This window comes from Mobula hypostoma, chromosome 9, assembly GCF_963921235.1.
Source record: "Mobula hypostoma chromosome 9, sMobHyp1.1, whole genome shotgun sequence".
NCBI lineage: Eukaryota > Metazoa > Chordata > Chondrichthyes > Myliobatiformes > Myliobatidae > Mobula > Mobula hypostoma.
In genome coordinates this window covers 34,323,668-34,342,866 of record NC_086105.1, presented here as the reverse complement: position 1 = coordinate 34,342,866, position 19,199 = coordinate 34,323,668, and the positions used below count along the sequence as shown (strand labels likewise).

The window sequence follows — 19,199 nt, the reverse complement described above, 5'->3', positions numbered from 1 at the left end:
GGAGGAGGGATAAAGGATTTACCTACTCTTCTTTGGGAATGGGTGAAAGAAGCGATCAGAACTTTATCAGCACTTTTGTGTAATGGGGTAATAGAGTAGGAGAAGGGAGCGTTCATCAACATTCTTGCGTGTGAGGAATGGTAACCGTTGAGAATATCTGAACCATTCAGTCTAGGATGGGAGTAACATGGGTGAGTGTTTTAGCACATTATAAACAGGCAATGATAATGAGGTGTGAATATGGGGATCTTGGCTTGGTATTTAATGTGTTGCAAAGATTACTAAGCAATTGGTTCAGTCTGAGACAAAGAAAGGGGGTGGAGTCTAAAGTGAGGGCACAGTGTGTCTAGTAAGGGTCTTCCTCGTCAAGGGGAGTAGCCAATCAGTGATCGAAATCTGAGAAGACATAGCTACTGAGATTCACCAATTAAGTACATATAGCAAATAAACTCTTCTTGGGCTTCCAGACGAGTACAAGTATCAATTTTAACTGACGTTTGGATTACAAACTCTGTCATCTTCATCAGGGATGATGCCTAGGCACATCTGGTCCACTGGTATACATACCCCCATCATCCGTCCTTCTTGATTGGTTGTTCATCATCCAATCAGGTTTCTGCTGTTTACAATCAAATTTATTTGTAATCAAATTCCAGTTCTTACTTGGAGCGAGATTTCCACAGTTTCTGGAAGGATCACCAGGATGCTAAAGAAATACCAGATTGATACCATACACAAATGCGTAAGGAAGTTCAAATCACAGCTTATGCAGGCCAAAGATGACCTGGGACTCAGGTCGGCTGGCATTCGCAGGATTCCCTGTGAATGCAAAGCAACATATGTTGGCCAGATGGGATGCATGGTGGAAACCTGCATCAAGGAGCACAGGAAGTGTATCCACTTGGGTTACCTGGAGAAATCGGCAGTAGCGGAGCATTGCATTCACAATGGCCATAGGATTGACATCGACGCACAAAACTGCTCTGTCACCCCATGGCTTTTGGGATTGCCAGGTGAAAAGAAGCCATTGAAATAAAACTTTAACAAAGATGAAGATTTTGCTGTAAGAAAGAACTGGAATTTGGTTGTAACAGGGTGGGGCAGCGGAAACCTGATTGGATGAGAGAGGTACGGGGGTATATATAGCACCGTGTTAGATATACCCAGGCATCATCCCTGATGAAGATGGCAGAGTTTGTCCTCAAAACATTAGTTAAAATTAAAATCTGTACCCGGCTGGAAGCCCAAGAAGAGTTTATTCATCATTATCTGGGAAAGCATTAGCTCTTTTTTCAAATAGATACGGCATTAATTCACGGCAGTTTGTTGTTTTGAGCAGCAGCCAATCAGCAATCACGATTGATTGGCAAGAACAAATTGTAAAAGGCAGGGGTAAGCGGAGGGGCCATTGCTGTTGGTGGACAGTGTTATAATTACTTGAGGCTTTAGCTCTTCAAGGCTTCAGCGTAGAGGACTTGTGTGTGAGAAAGCGAAAAACTGTAAGTAGATTTTTCTTCCAGTTTATTTATTATTTCCCTTCTTTATATTTGCACAGTTAGAACAGTAGGAATGCCAGGCAGAATAGTTGAATGCTCCTTATGTGAGAAGGCAAGAAGACCTCCAGTGTTGCTGGCAACTTCACCTGTGAGAAATATATCCACTGCAGCTTTTAAGGCGTTAAGGAGTTGGAGCTGGAATTGAATGAATTCCGTATCATTCGAGAGGCTAAGGGGGGACATATAGAAAAGTAGTTACACCCAAGGTGCAGGACGCGGGAGACTAGGTTACAGTCAGGAAGGGGAAAGGGTTAAACAGCCAGTGCAGAGTACCCCTGTGGCCATCCCCCTCAACAACAGGTATAGCTCTGTGGATACTTTTGGGGGTGTGGCATAGCATAGCGGAGGAAAATCACAGCGGTCAGGTTTCTGGCACTAAGTGTAGGTCTGTGACTCAGAAGGAAAGGGAGAAGAAAGAGGCAAGCTGTGGTGATAAAGGATTCATTAGTAGGGTGAACAGAAAGGAGGTTCTGTGGACGAGAACAAGATTCCCAGTTGGTATGTTGCCTCCCAGGTGCCAGGGTCCGGGGCATCTTGGATTGAGTCCTCAGCATTCTTAAATGAAAAGCTGAGCAGCCAGAGTTCATGGCTCAGGTAGGTACCAATGACATATTACAGGTAGGAAAAGTGACAAGTTTCTGCAAAGTGAGTTCAGGGAGTTAGGTGCTAAGTTAGAGGACAGGACCTCCAGGGTTGTGATGTCAGGATTGCTATCTGTGCCACATGCTAGTGAGGCCAGAAGTAGGAAGATCATACAGTTTAGCACATGGCTAAGGAGTTGGTGCAGAAGGAGGGTGGCAGTATTTTAGATCAATGGGCTGTCTTCCAGGGAAGGCGGGACCTGTACAGGAAAGATAGTTGGCACCTGAATTGGAGGGGGAGTAAGAGTCCAGGTGGAAGGGTTGCTAGTGCTACATGGGGGTGGGGGGGTTAAACTAGAATTGCAGGGGATTGGGAACCAGCGTACCAGAACAGATAGTGGAGAGGTTGTGGTAACAGATGTTGTTACGACCTCAGACAAAGTCAGAAATCAAAAGGTCGAGCATGGTGCAACTAATGTTCTGAGAGGTGTATACATTTCAATGCAAGAATTATTGTAGGAAATGCAGATGAGCTCATGGCATGAATCAACACATGGAATTATGATATTGTAACTATAGAACATAGAAGACTGAGGGAAGATTTGATAGAGGTATACAAAATTATGAGGGGTACAGATGGGGTAATTACAAGCAAGCATTTTCCACTGAGGTTGAGTGGGACTACATCTAGAGGTCATGGAATAAGGGAGAAAGGTGAAAAGTTTGAGGGAAACATGAGGGGAAGCTTCTTCAGTCAGAGGGTCATGGGAGTGTGTAACGACCTGGCAGCGCAAATGTATGTGAGCTTGAGTTCAAAGTTTAAGAGAAGTTAGGATGGTACGGGTATGGAGGGCTATGGTCTAGGTGCTGGTCTGTGGGAGTAGAGTAGTTGGGCATGTACTAGATGGGCTGAAGGGCCTGCTTCTGTGCTGTGCTTTTCTATGACTCTAAAATAACAGATCAACCAAGGCTGGATATCTGCCCGTCATTTTGCATACACAGGCAATGGAAGGGTTAAGAAACATAAGCAATGTCAGATAATGTTGCCAAGAGGTTGAATATAGATGAGGAAGGGGAAGAAATTAAAGATAAAATTGTTTCAATCATGCCTGTTATTATAAAAGCTGTGAACTAAATAAAAAGGGTAGTCAGCAAAGGTTACTAATTTGTTTTTCAAAAATGACAGCAACCCCGTCAAATCACTTCAGATATTTTACAAAAATCCTTCTAGGCACTCACTTTGGTTCTACAACACAGAGAACATATAGTGCCTGAAGTAAGCTTTGTAATAAAATAAAAGCATAGAAAATTGCAAATGTTAAGAACATGATTAAACTTGCATGTAGACTAACATTTTCTTTATTAGAGATGCCTTTAAGCACATCAGACGCCAGTACCTATGAAATGTGCTGTAGCCTAGAATTTGTGCAGCTTCCTAGATGTATCACTGTCTGCTCAGCAGACTAAAGTTGGCAGGCCACAGTTCCAATTTTGCAGACTGCCAAGTCCCAAGGAACTAAAGAATAGGTTGAATAAACATATTTGAAGCAAGAGAACAAGAAAAGATGGTTTAAAATAGCACAAATCATTCTTTTGTTTTTGATTATTGTGGGAAATCTTTCTCGATGGAGTTTCTTAATTTAAAAGATAAATTGAAGCTTGATGAGCATTGGTGTAACTGTAGTTTTTTATATATATTGTTGGCTAGGAGAGGAGCAATAACTATAATAATAATACTAGGACATTTGTTGGAAAGAATTGCTGAACCATAGAGTATTAGAAAACTGGGTTCGTGTAAGTGTAAGTAGAATCTCTTAAATAATGTGCCATCTGTGCTAAATTCTTGAGTTGAGCAGAGTGGACGTTTGTAGAGATTATATTTGTTGACTGTTTTCTGTGTTTTCATGATTGGTGGATGTCTTTGTGGCTGATCATAGTGCTTTGTGAAAACAGCTGAATCGCTGTAAAATAGTGAACTGACGCTTATCGTCATCCCAGTTCACCAAATGACTGGGTCAAGTGTCCATCAAATTGAAAGTATGGTTGCACAATTCATTCGTTTTTTATTTGTAATGAAGTTTACTTGTGTGTCCACTTAGTCTGATGGAAGGCCATTGAACCTGGAGCCCATTCAACAGTTGTGATTGCCAGTATAATCCAGTGGTCCCCAACCACCGGGCCGCGGACTGGTACCGGGCCGCAAAGCATGTGCTACCGGGCTGTGAGGAAACAATATGATTTGGTGGTATGATGAGTAAAAAACAAATGTCGCCTGAGAGTTTCCTTAGAAGAGGTGGTAGGGGACATAAAAGGCCTAACGATGATAACGCAGAGACAGCTGAGGCCAAGACTACAAAAAAAGAAAGCTTTCTTCAACAGAAAATACAACGAGTCGTATATAAAATATGGCTTTATTGTGACTGGTGACTCGCACACTCCAAGCCCCCTGTGTGTGATATGTGGAGACAAGCTGGCTAATGAGGCAGTGAAGCCCTCAAAACTGCTTCAGCACCTTGAGTCCAATCACCCTGCACTTAAAGACAAACCCGCTGAGTTTTTTGAGCAGAGGAAACGAGAGCAAGCGGGACAGAAGCAAGTGCTGAGAGCCACTACCTCCACAAATGCTGCTGCTCTGAGAGCGTCGCACTTCGTGGCTAGCCGTATTGCTAAGGCTAAGAAACATCTGTTTGAGCAGCATTGCGAAGAAATGGATGCAGAGCACAAACGCTTCTCTTGCACACTGAAGTCAGGTGGCTATCAAGGAGGAGAGCCCTGGCCAGGATTTTTGAGTTAAGAGAGCAGCTGCAGAGATTTCTTTCAGGAAAAAAGTCACCACTGGCAGCACACTTCAGTGACGAGGAGTGGATAGCAAAACTCGCCTATCTGTGTGACATCTTCAGCCTGCTCAATGAACTCAATTTGTCACTTCAGGGGAGCATGACAACTGCCTTCAAGTTGGCAGATAAAGTGTCTGCTTTCAAAGCCAAACTGGAACTGTGGGAACGGCGAGTGGACAGGGGCATTTTTGACATGTTCCCAACATTAGCTGGGATTTTGGGAGAGACTGAGGCTTCACCGTCTTTCTCACAGCTGGTGCACGATCACCGATCTTCGCTGTCGACAGAATTCGAGCGTTAATTCCCAACCGCAAATGACCCAAGATGTGCAAAGGAATAGGTCCGTGACCCATTTGTGAATGTCCCCGGTGAATCATCCGTGTCAGCACGGGAAGAAGATCAACTCCTCTAGCTTGCAAATGACGGTGGGCTGAAAAGTATGTTTGACATAACATCTCTGCTGGCATTCTGGATCAAAGTCAAGGCTTAATATCCTGAGATAGCCATGGAAGCACTGAAAACGTTGCTTCCATTTCTAACATCATATCTCTGCGAAGCGTGATTTTCTGCAATGAATGCAATAAAAACTAAATTGCGGAATAGACTGGACATAAGGAACCCCCTTTGAGAATCGCTGTCTCCCATCACCCCTTGATGGCACCGTCTCGTTGCAGGGAAACAAGCCCAGGGCTCCCACTGATTCAGCAATATTGGTGTGTTGCAATGATTTTATATGTTCATACGAGGAAAATATGCGCTGTGTTTAATATCCAAACGTTACTTAAAATGTTATGATGCTATTGACTTATAAGCGTCTTATAATTGACTTATCACTATATTCATGCGAGGAAAATATGCGCTGTGTGTTTAACGCAGCAGGCCTGCTGCATTCCACCAGCATTTTTTGTGTGTGTTGCTTGAATTTTCAGCATCTGCAGATTTCTTTATGGTTGTGTGTTTAATGTTAAATTCATTAGATAAACACTTTTAGAAACGGAATTGAGTGTATTAGCCACTTATAAGTGACTTATAATTGACGTATCACCTATATTCCGGTCATGATTAACACCCCCCCCCCACCCCCCATCGGCCGGTCCACAAGATTATTGTCAATATTAAACCGGTCCGTGGTGCAAAAAAGTGTGGGCACCCCTGGTGTAATCAATAGCTCAAATGAGAAGAGTTGGTTTAATATTGAAGCACTGATCTTTTCACTTTCGGGATTTTCAGTTGAAAGCTGACCTATGTAAAAGAAAAATAGTCTTTTCCACTGACTATAAATATCTCCAGGAAATGGGCTTGGGCAGGTATCGAGGGCACAAGACTTTACTTTAAAACTGCCTGGTAATTCAGAATAGATCAGTACCAAACGGGTTAAATCATACAGAGACTATGTGACTGGATAGTTTGGGGAATACAGGGAAAATATGTGCTTCTGCAAATGAAATTCTTGTGCTTTCTGGACAGAATCAAATTGGCTTTGCACTTGAGCTAGCTATTGTAAATGGCTGGTGAGTATTTGATTTTGACAGAAATACAGTGGAATTTCATTTCTGAGCAATGAACCTCCTAATTGGGAGCTCAAGTTTTCTTACTGTTGCCCACTAATAACTGAATAGGAACATTCTAGAGTTGTGTCTTACAACTTAGTTTCTTCAGTGCAGAATTTTACTACTTTCCAAAATTTAGGTTATTTTTGGCCGCCTTTTGGTCTTTGATTAACATCATGATTTTTACAGCAAAATACTAATTTTGAGATTGTTCCCAGGCTGGTGTTTTCTAATAGAAGAAGGCAACGTTCAGATTTGTAAACACATGTCCAACTTCTGAATTTTATGGGTGATGAAACAACTTAAAAACATCAAGTAAATCAAACAGCAAAGGGCAAATGAAGGAAGAGGTTTTTTTTAATAAAAGTCACTTCAGATTATTCTTCATCCTGCCTAGGAGCTGGTTACATGAAGAGGGTTTTGAATCATGCATAGTATTGTACACTTTATGTAATATTGCTTGAAATAACTTTTAAACTAAGATGTACTAAAATAAAATTAATTTTGGCAATTTGACACTAGCCTATGTAATATCACCAAGTTTGATACCATTTGTTGTTTTCAATGTTGGTGCATTGGTTCATGTACGTTTGTATATTATATGAATATCAGCTACTCAAACCAGATTGAAACAGGCAAAGACCTAAAGTCTCTGCATTTTTACTGCCAACCCGTAGACACCTGAAAAATTACATCACTTTTGCAATGGTAGCCTTAACAGAGCCCATGATTGATTTTACTCTGAGAAAAGCTTTGTTGAAAAGCTGTTAATACTAGCAAGGCATGCAGGCATGTCTTTGAAAGAGCTAATGATTTTGTTGTAGGAAGAGGAATCTGGAGCTGTTGTGTATGTGGCCGTTTACACAACAATATCATTAATAAAAATGCTAGAGACTGGAGCTAAGTTAACGGGCTTTTACTTTTGGAACCCAAACTGAACGCATATATACAGATCAATACGCGCCTAATAGTGCATCCTCAATATCGTGTTACTATGACATAAGATAGTCCCATGTTATACAGTATGCTATATGGTACACTCCTGCCCTTTTATTTTAAAAGTGTATCAATTTTTTTTTAGGGGCACTAGGCTAAACAAATACTGTATGTGTACCCTTAATATGCAAATGCCCACCAACTTTTTAATTAGTAACTTAATAATATGAAATTATAACAAAGTAATGTCATAATAATAATTATAATAACTATAACTGAAGTCTCTGGGGGGGCCTTCTCTGCCTCTTCGAGTAACGTCTGCCCTGCAACATTTGATTTGGGGAATTAGTCTCCACAGGTACATCAGGTGGGTCCTCAGCACTGATGACAGGCTTATCTGTGGGCGAGGCTGATGTGGTCACATCAGGAGTGTTTGCTTCTGTGTCCGGGGAGTCCGGGCAAGGTGTTGTTGAGTTTTTCACCTGAGCATCCAGGATTTGATCCACATGACGTCTCCGTACATTCTCTCCCACCTGTACTCTATACATCAGTGACCCGTCTATGGCGGAAATTATACCTGGCTGCCACTTTTCAGTACGGTCATCCCGTGCAAGAACTGACTGTCCCACATTGAAGCTCTGTGTTGACTTAGCATTCAATTGTTTGAACTGTCTGTTCTCTACATCATGCCGTACATTTGGTTTGAGAAGATCCATGCTGGACCTCAGGTTCCTGTTCAGAAACATCATTGCTGGAGTCTGGTTAGTGGTTGCATGTACTGCATTACGATAGGCAAGGAGGAAACTGTCTATCTTGTGTTGTAGTGGTCAATTCTGCCAAGCCATTTGTGGATGGATGGTAAGGAGCTGATGTAAAGTGCCTGATTCCATTGTTCTTCCCAAAACTTTGGAATTCTTCAGAGACAAATTGTCGTCCATTGACTGTGCAGATATGCTCTGGTATGCCATTCCTGGCGAACATGGTCCTCAGCACTGTAATGGTCTTTTCCAATGTGGTTGTCTTCATTTTGATGACCCCTAGCCATTTGGAATGTGCATCAATGGCGATTAAAAAGATAGAGTCCATGAATGGTCCAGTAAAGTCAATGTGCACTCGCTGCCATGGTGATGAGGGCCACTCCCACGGATGGAGAGGGGCTTGTGGTGGTGTGTTCTGGATCTTTTCACGTCCTCAATCTGTTTATCGATTCCTGATCACCACACAGAGGCACGGGCAAGACCTTTCATCTTCATGGTACCCAGGTGCCCCTCGTGCAGTTCCTCCAGCATTCTGGTGCGTAACTTGGGAGGAATCACAACTCATGCGCCACACATTAGTGTCCCCCGACACGCTGACAACTGCACCTTCCTCACTGAGAAGGCTGGAAACAGTGTGTTACCCCGCGTTGGCCATCCCTTTACCATGATGTCGTACGCTTTTGACAACGTAGGGTCATTGCGTGTTTCCCTTTCAATGAAGCTGTTTGTTACTAGTAATTGTTCAACTATTGTTGTGTGAAAGATCTCTGCTGAATCCATTTGCGTGGTTACCTCGGAAGTGGGCAGTGGTAAACGTGACAAACCACCTGTGTTGCTGTGTTGCTTGGTCCCCTTGTGTTCGGTGTCATACCTGTGACCTCCTAAGGACAGAGCCCATCGCTGTAGCCTTTGTGCTGTCATCACTGGAACACCTTTTCTTGAATTGAAGATTGACACGAGCAGCTGATGGTCAGTCAACAGAATAAACTTTTGGCCATACAGATAGTGACTAAATTTCTTGATTCCCCACACGAGGCTTAGGGCCTCTCTGTCAATCTGTGCGTAGTTGCATTCAGCTGAAGTTATTATTCTTGAGGCAAAGGCTACTGGTCTTTCAGGAAGTTGTGCAATAACACAGCTCCTATCCCATGGGGCGAGGCATCACAAGCTAGTCGGATAGGTAAGGAGGGGTCAAAGTGCACGAACACCCCATCTGAAGTTATGAGTCTTTTAGTTTCTTGAAATGCTTTCTCACAGCTCTCAGCCCACTTCCATTGTGTCCCTGCCTGTAATAATGCATTTAGTGTGTGTAGTACTGTGGATAGGTTAGGCAGGAACTTGTGGTAGTAGTTCACTAGACCAAGATATGCTCTCAGCTCAGACACATTTTCAGGTGGTGGTGCCTTTGGCACCACTTCTATCTTGTCTTGAGACATATGTAGCCATCCTTGTTGATCACATGCCTACAATATGAAAGTTCCTTTTTGAAAAACTCACATTTCTGTCGATTATCTCTGAGCCCATATTCTCATAACCTGGTGAGCACTTGTTTTAGGTTAGAAAGATGTTCGTCGTAACCTTTGCCAGTGACAATGATGTCATCCAGGTAACACTGAGTCCCTGGAATCCCCTGCAGAACCTGGTCCATTGCCCTTTGCCAGATTGCAGGTGCTGATGCTATCCCAAACACCAACCTGTTGTACTGATAAAGTCCTTTGTGTGTAATTATTGTCAGGTATTTCTTGGATGCTTCCTCAATTTCCATTTGAAGGTAAGCCTGGGTCAAGTCAATTTTTGTGAAATGTTCCCTTTCTGACAGGGAACCCAAAGTGTCCTCAATATGAGGTAGAGGTTACTGTACTGTGCGGAGAACTGGTTTGATAGTCACTTTAAAGTCACCACATATGTGCACCTTGCTTGGTTTTTCTGGTTTTGTCCGCTGGAGGTTTTCTTCATCACTGGAACAATAGGCACGGCCCATTCACTGCAGTCCACCTTTGACAGGACCCCAGTCTGCTCCAGATTTTTCAGCTCTGCCTCTACTGTAGGAGGGAATGCATATGGCACTGGCCTGGCTTTGTGAAATTTTGGACATGCATTTTCCTCAATCTCAATCTTTGCTTTTATGCCCTGAAGTGTTCCTATTCCTTTCATGAACACTTCCTCAGAGTCAGCAAGTATTTGCGACAGTCCCTTAGATGTAGCCTTGCTGCCCTCTTTTGCTGACACATTTAGTGCCTTGATGGTGTGCCAATCTAGCAGAATTTTCCTGAGCCATTCACGTCCTAGCAATGATGGTCCTCCATTTTTTAGTACATAGAGGTTCATTTGCTCTGTTTTCCCTCCGTGGGTCACCATCACTTTAATTTTGCCTTTGGGACACACTTTCTGTCTTGTGCAAGTCTTTAGTTCGTTTAGTTCGTTTCAGAAGTATGTGCGAAAACAGTCGTTTGTAGTCATGTACAGAGATCACTGTTAAGGCTGAGCCTGTGTCCAACTCCAGTTTCAGTCTCACGCCTGACCTTGTGGAGTGATCCATATTACTCTTCGATCATCTGTCTCTTCCACGCTGTGAAGTGGCAGACAAGACAATTCACTTTTGTCTGAGTCATTTTCATCAGAATTGCTTTCTTTCATTTTGTGCACATTATTGTATTTTCCTTTCTGGGGTTTCTTGTTTCTCTGTATTTTGCCCTTTTCCTGCTGTTTGTTAGCTTTGCATACTCTGCCAGTGTGGCCCTGTTTGCCACAGTTTGGGCATTCTTTATCTTTAAACCAACAACCATCAGGGTCATGTGATCTTTTCCAGCAATGGTAACATTGCTTTCCTTCACTTCTGCGCAGTGACATTTTATTCCTAGCATATTCCAGAGATTTTTGTTGTATCTCTGAAGCACCTCATGCAGCTATTTCTAATGATATTGAGATGTTTAGCGCTTTCTCGAATGTAAGGTCTTTTTCACACAAAAGCTTCTTCTGTGTGGTTTCACAGCGCATGCCACACACTAACCTATCCCTCAATGCGTCTGATAGACCAGCTCCAAATTGACAATGTTCTGATAATTTGCGCAATTCAGCACAATATTCAGAAATGCTTTCATTTTTGCTCTGATTCCGTTTATGGAATTTAAAAATCTTTCAGCAATGACCAGCGGTTTGTGGTTTAAATGCTGTTGGAGAGTGTCTACTATTTGCTTGAAAGTTTTGTCAGCTGGCTTTTCAGGGGTTAACAAGCTCCGTAGTAGGCCGTATGTTTTCGTGCCCATTACACTAAGTAAGATGCTGGCTTTCTTTTCTGTATTAACATCATTAGCATAACAATATAACTCTATTCTTTCAATATAAGTTGCCCAGTCTTCAATGCCACTATCAAATGCAGCAATGGTTCCAATTAATGCCATCCTTGTTGTATTAATTTATCCTTGTTATGTTAATTTAACCCTAGTCCCTTGTTTTCTTTTTGATTTACATGACCTTTTTTTTTGCTAGCGTCACCAGCGTACTCTGGCTAGATGCGTGTGCTGGTCGTTTTTTTTAATCTCCCTTCTGAGGCAGGCAGACCGCCAGCCCTGTGGTTCAGCGCCAGCTGTGGTCTCACCTGGACGCGCCGCGGCTCCGATTGTGTCTTTCAGTCTCCCGACATTCCTAACTCCGGCTGAACTCCCGCTTCTTTTCAGACTCGCGGCCTCACTCTGCCTCTTCTGAGTGCCGTTATCATTTAAAACACGGCGTTCTGATACGATGAAGGTTCATTAACCTCGTCACCAATTTGTTGTGATGTGGCCGTTTATGCAACAATATCATTAAAAAAAAACGCTAGAAACTGGAGCTAAGTTAGCCAGGGCTTTTACTTACGGAACCCGAACTGAACACATATATACAGATCAATGCATGCCTAATACCGCATGCTCAATAACGTGTTACTACGACATGAAATAGTCCCATATTATACAGTAGGCTGTATGGTACAGGAGTGATAAACAAACTGCTGCAAGTGCTCAGCAGGCCAGGCAGCATCTGTGAAGGCAAAGGGATAGCTTATGTTTTGGGCTGAGGCTCTGCATCATCCCGACCTGATGCAGGATCTCAACCTGAAACATAACAGTTCCTTTCCCCCTGCCTTCCCCACTTTGAACCACAGTAGCCTGCTCAGTGTGATCAGCAGACACTGCAAGGAGTGATTAGGGATATTTGTGCATGGAAAATCATGTCTCATGATTCCAGTTGGGTATTTTGAAGAGATTCCCTTGATGTTGTCTATAACATGCTGCTGCTGTATACCATGATTGTAATTCTGGAGCAAGTCCATGAATTGGGTACACTCTCAGCCCTGAGTAAATGATTGAAGGAATATCCCACATAGGCAATCCATGCACCCATATGTTCTATCAGCCACCACTTCAACAGTCGCTCCAGATCCCAAGAACCAGAATCAAAGCAAATTATCCTAATTCTGAGGGACTGCCAAAGAAGGGAGGAGTCTTGTATTACAAACGAGAACATCTGCAGATGCTGGAGGTCCAAGCAACACACACAAAACGCCGGAGAAACTCAGCAAGCCAGGCAGCATCTACGGAAAAGCACAGTCGACGTTTTGGGCGGAGACCCTTCAGCAGGACTGGAGAGGAATAGATGCTGCCTGACCTGCTGAGCTCCTCAAGCACTTTGTGTGTGTTGCTAAGAGTCTTGCATTGTATTTTTGCTCGGTTGACAGGTTGTTCTTGGCATGCGCATATACATTCCTCATTGAACTTGGGTTGAGTTCCTGGCTTATTGATAATGTGAGAGAAACGACAACTCAAGGATTTATAGATTGTGGCGAAAAGTGATTCTGCTTCTGCTGATGGGTCACAGCATCTTTCAAGTTCTTAGTCTGTTGAATGATGATAGGACAACAAAGCACCATAGAAGGTGTCTGCAGAATGAGTCCAGGGATTTGACTCCACAAAGGCAAGTTTGTGGGTGGTCATTCCTTCCATTACTGTAATGAATGTGGTGTATCTGGAGAAGAGGGAATTCATGAGGATGAGGCAAGTTGGTTGAAAGATTCATTTGTTATCATAGTATGTATCCATATACAACTTTGAGATTCATCTTCTTCAGATAGCAACAAAACAAAGAACATGAAAGTTGTTCAGAGAGAAACATCAAACCCACCCCTCGCTGAAAAAAGAATGGCATCCTGATCATCAACCCCAAACCCTCCCCAAAAAAGAATACAAGAACATTGGCCTCCAAGCTCCCCTTGCCCACACAAAAGTAACAAGAACACCCAAACAACCCCTCCCTCGCACAAAAAAAACTAAACAGTACACAACAAGAACATTAACACTCACACAACAAAATGGAAAAGGAATGGATGAGAACACAGAATACAAAAACAGTGTCTGTAAAAGTCCACAGTCCATAAACGCAATAATCCAATCCATAAACATGGAAGCACAAAACGTCCTCTGACATTTATCGAAAGAGAAGAACGCCACACAAGGTAGAGGCCAGCTCACCTGCCACGGCGAGCCACACAGCGATAGGCCGCTCACAGACAATGCAGGCAGTCAGTGCTGAACTCATTTGCCGAACTCATTTGCTTCGATGTCTCAATCCCCCTCGATGCTTTAATCAGCAAAATGGAATTAAACATCGGCTCTTAAGTTTCTTCGCATCAAAGCTGTCACAGTGTGCACTCACTTCCCTAAATTTTCTCGGAGACAGCAGAACTCTGGATCACATAACTGATCTCCAAACTGTAAATCGCGGGCTCTAACAGTCCCAGAAACATTTTTAAGATGAGAAACAGACGTAAAAGAAGTAAAATAGGCATTTTCATGGGCTATCTGAAAGATGTCAACTGAGGGAACGTTGTACACTGGCACCATCTTGACTGGAATAAATTGACTAGTTGATTTCTTAAATGAATTCAAGCCCAGCCCGACAGCTCTGATCTTCAGGAGTTGGCTAACTCAGAGCTATCAACCTCACTTAGTGTTAGATATTAGAGTCTCCATCTATCTTGCTCAATTTAAACACATACTTCCAAACTTTATTGCTGAATTGTAGTGTATGACATACTATGGTCCACAAATAACTCATGGGGATGGATATGTCTAGCCTGCAACATTTTCAGCACCCCACTTTGCCACACCCAAAGCTCACTTCCAGCTTGGGGCTCTCTCCAAAGTAGGATGACTAGGTCAGTGATGAAATTCTCAAAGGTGACAAACTAAGGAGCTATGTTAGACTAGTTCAATCATCTGGGTCCAGATCCAGATCCTCCTCCAGAATCTAGCTTTGTACTGAAATGGTAGAAATGGGTCTGTTACTATAAAACAGTCACAGTGTTGGTGGGTATACACTCAATGGCCACCTTATTCGGTACAGGAATGGAACCTGGTGTGCTTTCCTCTGCTGTAGCCCATCCATTCGAGATTCAACATGTTATGCATTCAGAGATACTCTTCTGCACACCAATATTGTAGTGCATGGTAATTTGAATTACTGTCACCTTCCTGCCAGCTAGAATCAGTCTGGCCATTCTCCTCTGACCTCTCTCGTTAACAAGGCCTTCTTTCCCACAGAGCTGATGCTCACCAAATGATTTTTTTCCCACACCATTCACTGTAAACTTCAAAGACTGTTATGCGTGAAATTCCCAGGAGATCGGCAGTTTCTGAAGTACTCAAACCACATCTTCGGCACCAACAATCATTCCACGGTCTAAGTCACTTAGATCGTATTTCTTCCCCATTCTAATGTTTGGTCTGACCAAAAGCTGAACTTCTTGACCTTGTCTACATGCTTTTATGCATTGAGTTGCTGCCTCATGATTGTCTGATTAGATATTTGCATTAACGAGCAGGTGTACAAGTGTACCTAATAAAGTGGCCACTGAGTGTATGTCTGTGGTGACTGTAGAGTATTGCTATGTGGTATAGTGTGCAAATATCCTTCACCTTGTAATAGTGGTGGGCACAGGACTTGCAAGGTGAAAAGAGGCACTCGAGATGTGGCAAATGAAATGGTGAGAGGACAGTGAGTAATGCAGTAGGAGGAGTATGACGAGCAGTGAAGCAGTGGTGAGAGTTTAATAGTAATTACAGTATTTATGCTTTGAGGATAACCAAAATTTTCACTATTTGATGTATATGTTTAAAGTAAAACATATTTCTCATGAATGATCATTGTCAAAGGCTTGGATATCAATTTGACACACCCCACAGAAAAAAAGTGTCTTCTTTCTATGGAGGTTATTGCAAAGTCAATGTTGAGTTTATTGTCATTTCCGCAGGTACAATGAAAAACTTGCAATCAAGTCAGAGGCACAAAGCATCAGATACACAACATTCACAAGAAAAACATAAATATCTATTATCAAAATTAAATAAGAAAGGATACAGTTAGAACAAAAACTCCATTGTAGTGCAAAGTCTTCATGGTGTTGCTATACTGAGGTAGTGATTAGAGTTGTGCTTTTGTGTTCAAAAACTGAATAATTGAAGAGAAGTAGCTGTTCTTGAACCAGGTGGTGTGGAGATTCAGACTTCTGTAACTCCTGCCTGATGATAGCTGTGAAAAGATGATATAGCCCAAATGGTGGGGATCTTTAAAGATAGATGTTGCCTTCTTGGGCAATGCCTCATGTAGGTACTTTCAGTGATGGGGAGGGATGTGCTAGTGATGTATTGGGCTGAGCCTAACAGTCTCTGCAGCTTCTTATATTCTTGTGCATTTGAATTGCTGCACCAGAAACTGTAGGCCAGGATACTTTCAGTAGTGCATTTGTAGAAGTTTGCTGGAATGTTCAGTGACATGTTATACCTTTTAAACCTTCTAAGAAAGTAATGATTCTGGTCCACCTCTAGGTACTGTGTCCAGGACGGGTTGTCTAATATGTTCATGCCCATGAATTTAAAGTGCCTGACCTTCTCAACTGCTGATCTCCACGTGCATGTTTGTCTTCCTTCCTCCTTCTTAAGTCAACAATCAGTTATTTAGTTTTACTGAGGACAGGTTGTTTTTGCAGCACCACTCAACTAGGCTGGTCTGCATTTCTCCTTTGTATCCTAATCCAGTAATTACCACAGTCCAATTTAATTCTTTTTATATTTGTCATCATCGTTTAGTACAATGGAGTACAGTTAAGATAGTACTTGGTGTCAGTCACAATGCTGTTATTCTGACTAAATATTGGCCAATATAGCTGAGGATAGATAACTTTCCCGACAGGCTATCAGTGCACCGTGTTGTTTTACCATGGCTCACAGGTTGCATCCCCTTCCCCACCCTTACAGTGTAAGCAACACACACAAAATGCTGGAGAAACTCAGCAGGCCAGGCAGCATCTATGGAAAAGAGTACAGTCAATGTTTCAGGCCGAGACCCTACAGTAGGAGTGAAGAAGAAAAGATGATGAGTCAGAGTTAGAAGGTGGAGGGAGGGGGGAAGAAGCAGCACACAGTGATAGGTGAAACTGGGAGGGGAGGTGAAGTAAAGAGCTGGGAAGTTGAATGGTGAAAGAGATACAGGGTTGGAGAAGGGGGAATCTAATAGGAGAGAACAGAAGACCATAGAAGAAAGGAAAAGAGGGAGGAGCACCAGAGGGGAGCAATGAGCAGGCAAGGAGATGAGGTGAGAGAGGGAAAAGGAGATGGGGATAGAGAAGGGGAAGAGGGGCATTACCAGAGGTTTGAGAAATCAATATTCATGCCATCAAGTTGGAGGCTACCCAGATGGAGTATAAGTTTATAAGTTGATGTTCTTTCAACTTGTGTGTGGCCCCATTGCGACAGTAGAGGCAGCCATGGATGGACATATGGGAAGGGGAAGTGGAATTAAAATAGTTGACCACTGGGAGATCCCGCTTTTTCTGGTGGATGGAGCATAGGTGCTTGGTGAAGCGGTGTAAATTGGCTTCTGTTGCTACCATCCTGACTGTGGTGACGTTTTTAATGAAAGGCAATTAAATCATGCTAAACAGAAGATACAGCATCAAACCAGTTGAATACATCTACCCCATGCTTGAAGATACCTCAATGTCAATTTATGAGCCTTTAATAACATTCACCCAGTTAATTCATACATAAAATAACCTAATTCCTTCAGACAGTTATTCAGCTGCTTTCTGAATGCTTTTATTTTTCTCCACATTGCCAGATTATGCAGAACATTTATCACTTCTGATTTTGAGAAATCTTTCTGATGTCTAGTCTAATTTACTTGCATGGATCTAAATTTATGCTTTTGGCTCTACAGCTTGACATTGAAGTAATAGTCTAGGTTTTCTTATCCATTACCACTTAATATTTGTACACCTGAATGAATTTTCTCTTTAAACTTTTCTCTGAACTTTAGAACTTGATCTTCTAATCTTTACCCATAGCTCATCCCTATTGTACTTGGCATCAGTTTTGTTATTATTCTTTCTAAATCCATTCCAATATACGCTGTGCATATGTCCTTTTACTAGCCTGGTGACCTAAATTAAACACAGTATTCCAGATGTGAACTGAACATTGCATTGCAAAATGCTAAAATAACCCCTGACTGTATTCTGCAGTGTAAGACTGCAGTATCCCAATTTTAAGTAATAAAATATAAATACTGGAAATACTCAGCATGTCTGGCAGCATCTTTGGGAAGAGAAATTGCTGATCTTCAAATGAATGACTATCTTTGATCTGAAACTTATATTCTCCATGGATGTTGTTATTCTCCATGGAATGGTATTTCTACCAATTTATTTTTTTAGTTACTTCCAAATCTCCATTTATTTCATTTTTGTCTCAATTTTAAGGGTGTCAACCTAATTCAATGGTAATGTCCCTGCTCCATTGTCTGAAAGCCGAGTCAGAGCCAGAAACCAATGTACATGTTATAAAGAAAATGTCTTTCAGACAAGACATTAGACTGTAGCCTCTTACATATCTAAGAGTAGAAAAGTTCTACTATTGCCTCAGCCAACCTTTATTCTTCTACCACTATAGTAAAACTACATGCCTTCAATTACCATGTGGAAAATGCAGCTGCTTTTGTCCATAAACAAGCAGTGTTTATACTTCTGAAGTACTGTGTGAGCTGTGAACTACTTTGGAACATCTTGAGAAGGTAAAAGATGCAATAGTTTAGAACCTTACTCTTGTTTAACACAGAACAGGTTGGTTATGATGGTGGTGAGAATATGAAGTGTATCTCTCACAATCAGGATTGATCAGAAATAAAATATAGACATTGATGTCAGGAGTCAAAGACCACAGAAAGGAGATCCGTATACTTAAAATAATTACTTTTATTTTAAAGTGAAAGTGATTTTCTTATCATGCTCCCTTGATTTTATTGCCTTGTTTGCTGGGAGGCACTGTTACTATTGCAATGTGTTTCATGCTCTTTGTTTGTGTGATTTGGGTGTCAGTCACATTATTTTGTGTTCATTTTTATTTCTCTTTCTCTAGCTGCATTGCAGATTACCTCCCTCCAGTCCCAATGCTTATCCTGGTGATCATCTTTGTGCTGGCAGTGGCTTCCAGCTTTGCTTGTTTTAGTGGCAATGGCCATAATAGCAATGACAAAGTACCCCTATTTCAATAGATTGTCGCCTGTGTTTTCCTCCAACAGATCGTCCAGTCACTGTTAGAACTGAACCAAAATCGCAGTAAACTGAAGCTGTACATAGGACACCTCATGGCTTTGTGTCAGGACCGCGACTCACAAATTCTTCAAGGATTGACACCACCAGCAGCATATGGTGGTATTGATAACAATAGGGCAATGTGGGAGGAAGCACTGCAGAAGATGAGCTCAGAGCAGGTAAGTGAAAGGAATATATAGCAATTGGTCAAACATGATTTTCTTTCTTCTGTACTGAAAACAGGTCATTGAAGTTTTGCCACATATCTGTTGTATATTGCCAGTTATGTTCCCACAGCTGTCAAAATAGGCTATTGATTCAGAGACTTTTTGAATTAATAAGTCCATAAGTTCACAATTT

The 19,199-nt window shown here is 42.1% G+C and overlaps 1 protein-coding gene across 4 annotated transcripts in view; it reads left to right on the top strand.

Annotated features, from left to right (window-relative positions):
* LOC134351632 (ELKS/Rab6-interacting/CAST family member 1-like) overlaps positions 1-19,199 on the top strand; it is a 784,451-nt gene that overhangs the window by 704,685 nt on the left and 60,567 nt on the right. For all 4 annotated transcript variants that reach the window (XM_063058045.1, XM_063058044.1, XM_063058043.1 and 1 more), the window contains one exon: positions 18,827-19,018. In XM_063058045.1, coding sequence (XP_062914115.1) covers positions 18,827-19,018 — 192 coding nt within the window. The remainder of the gene's footprint in view (positions 1-18,826; positions 19,019-19,199) is intronic.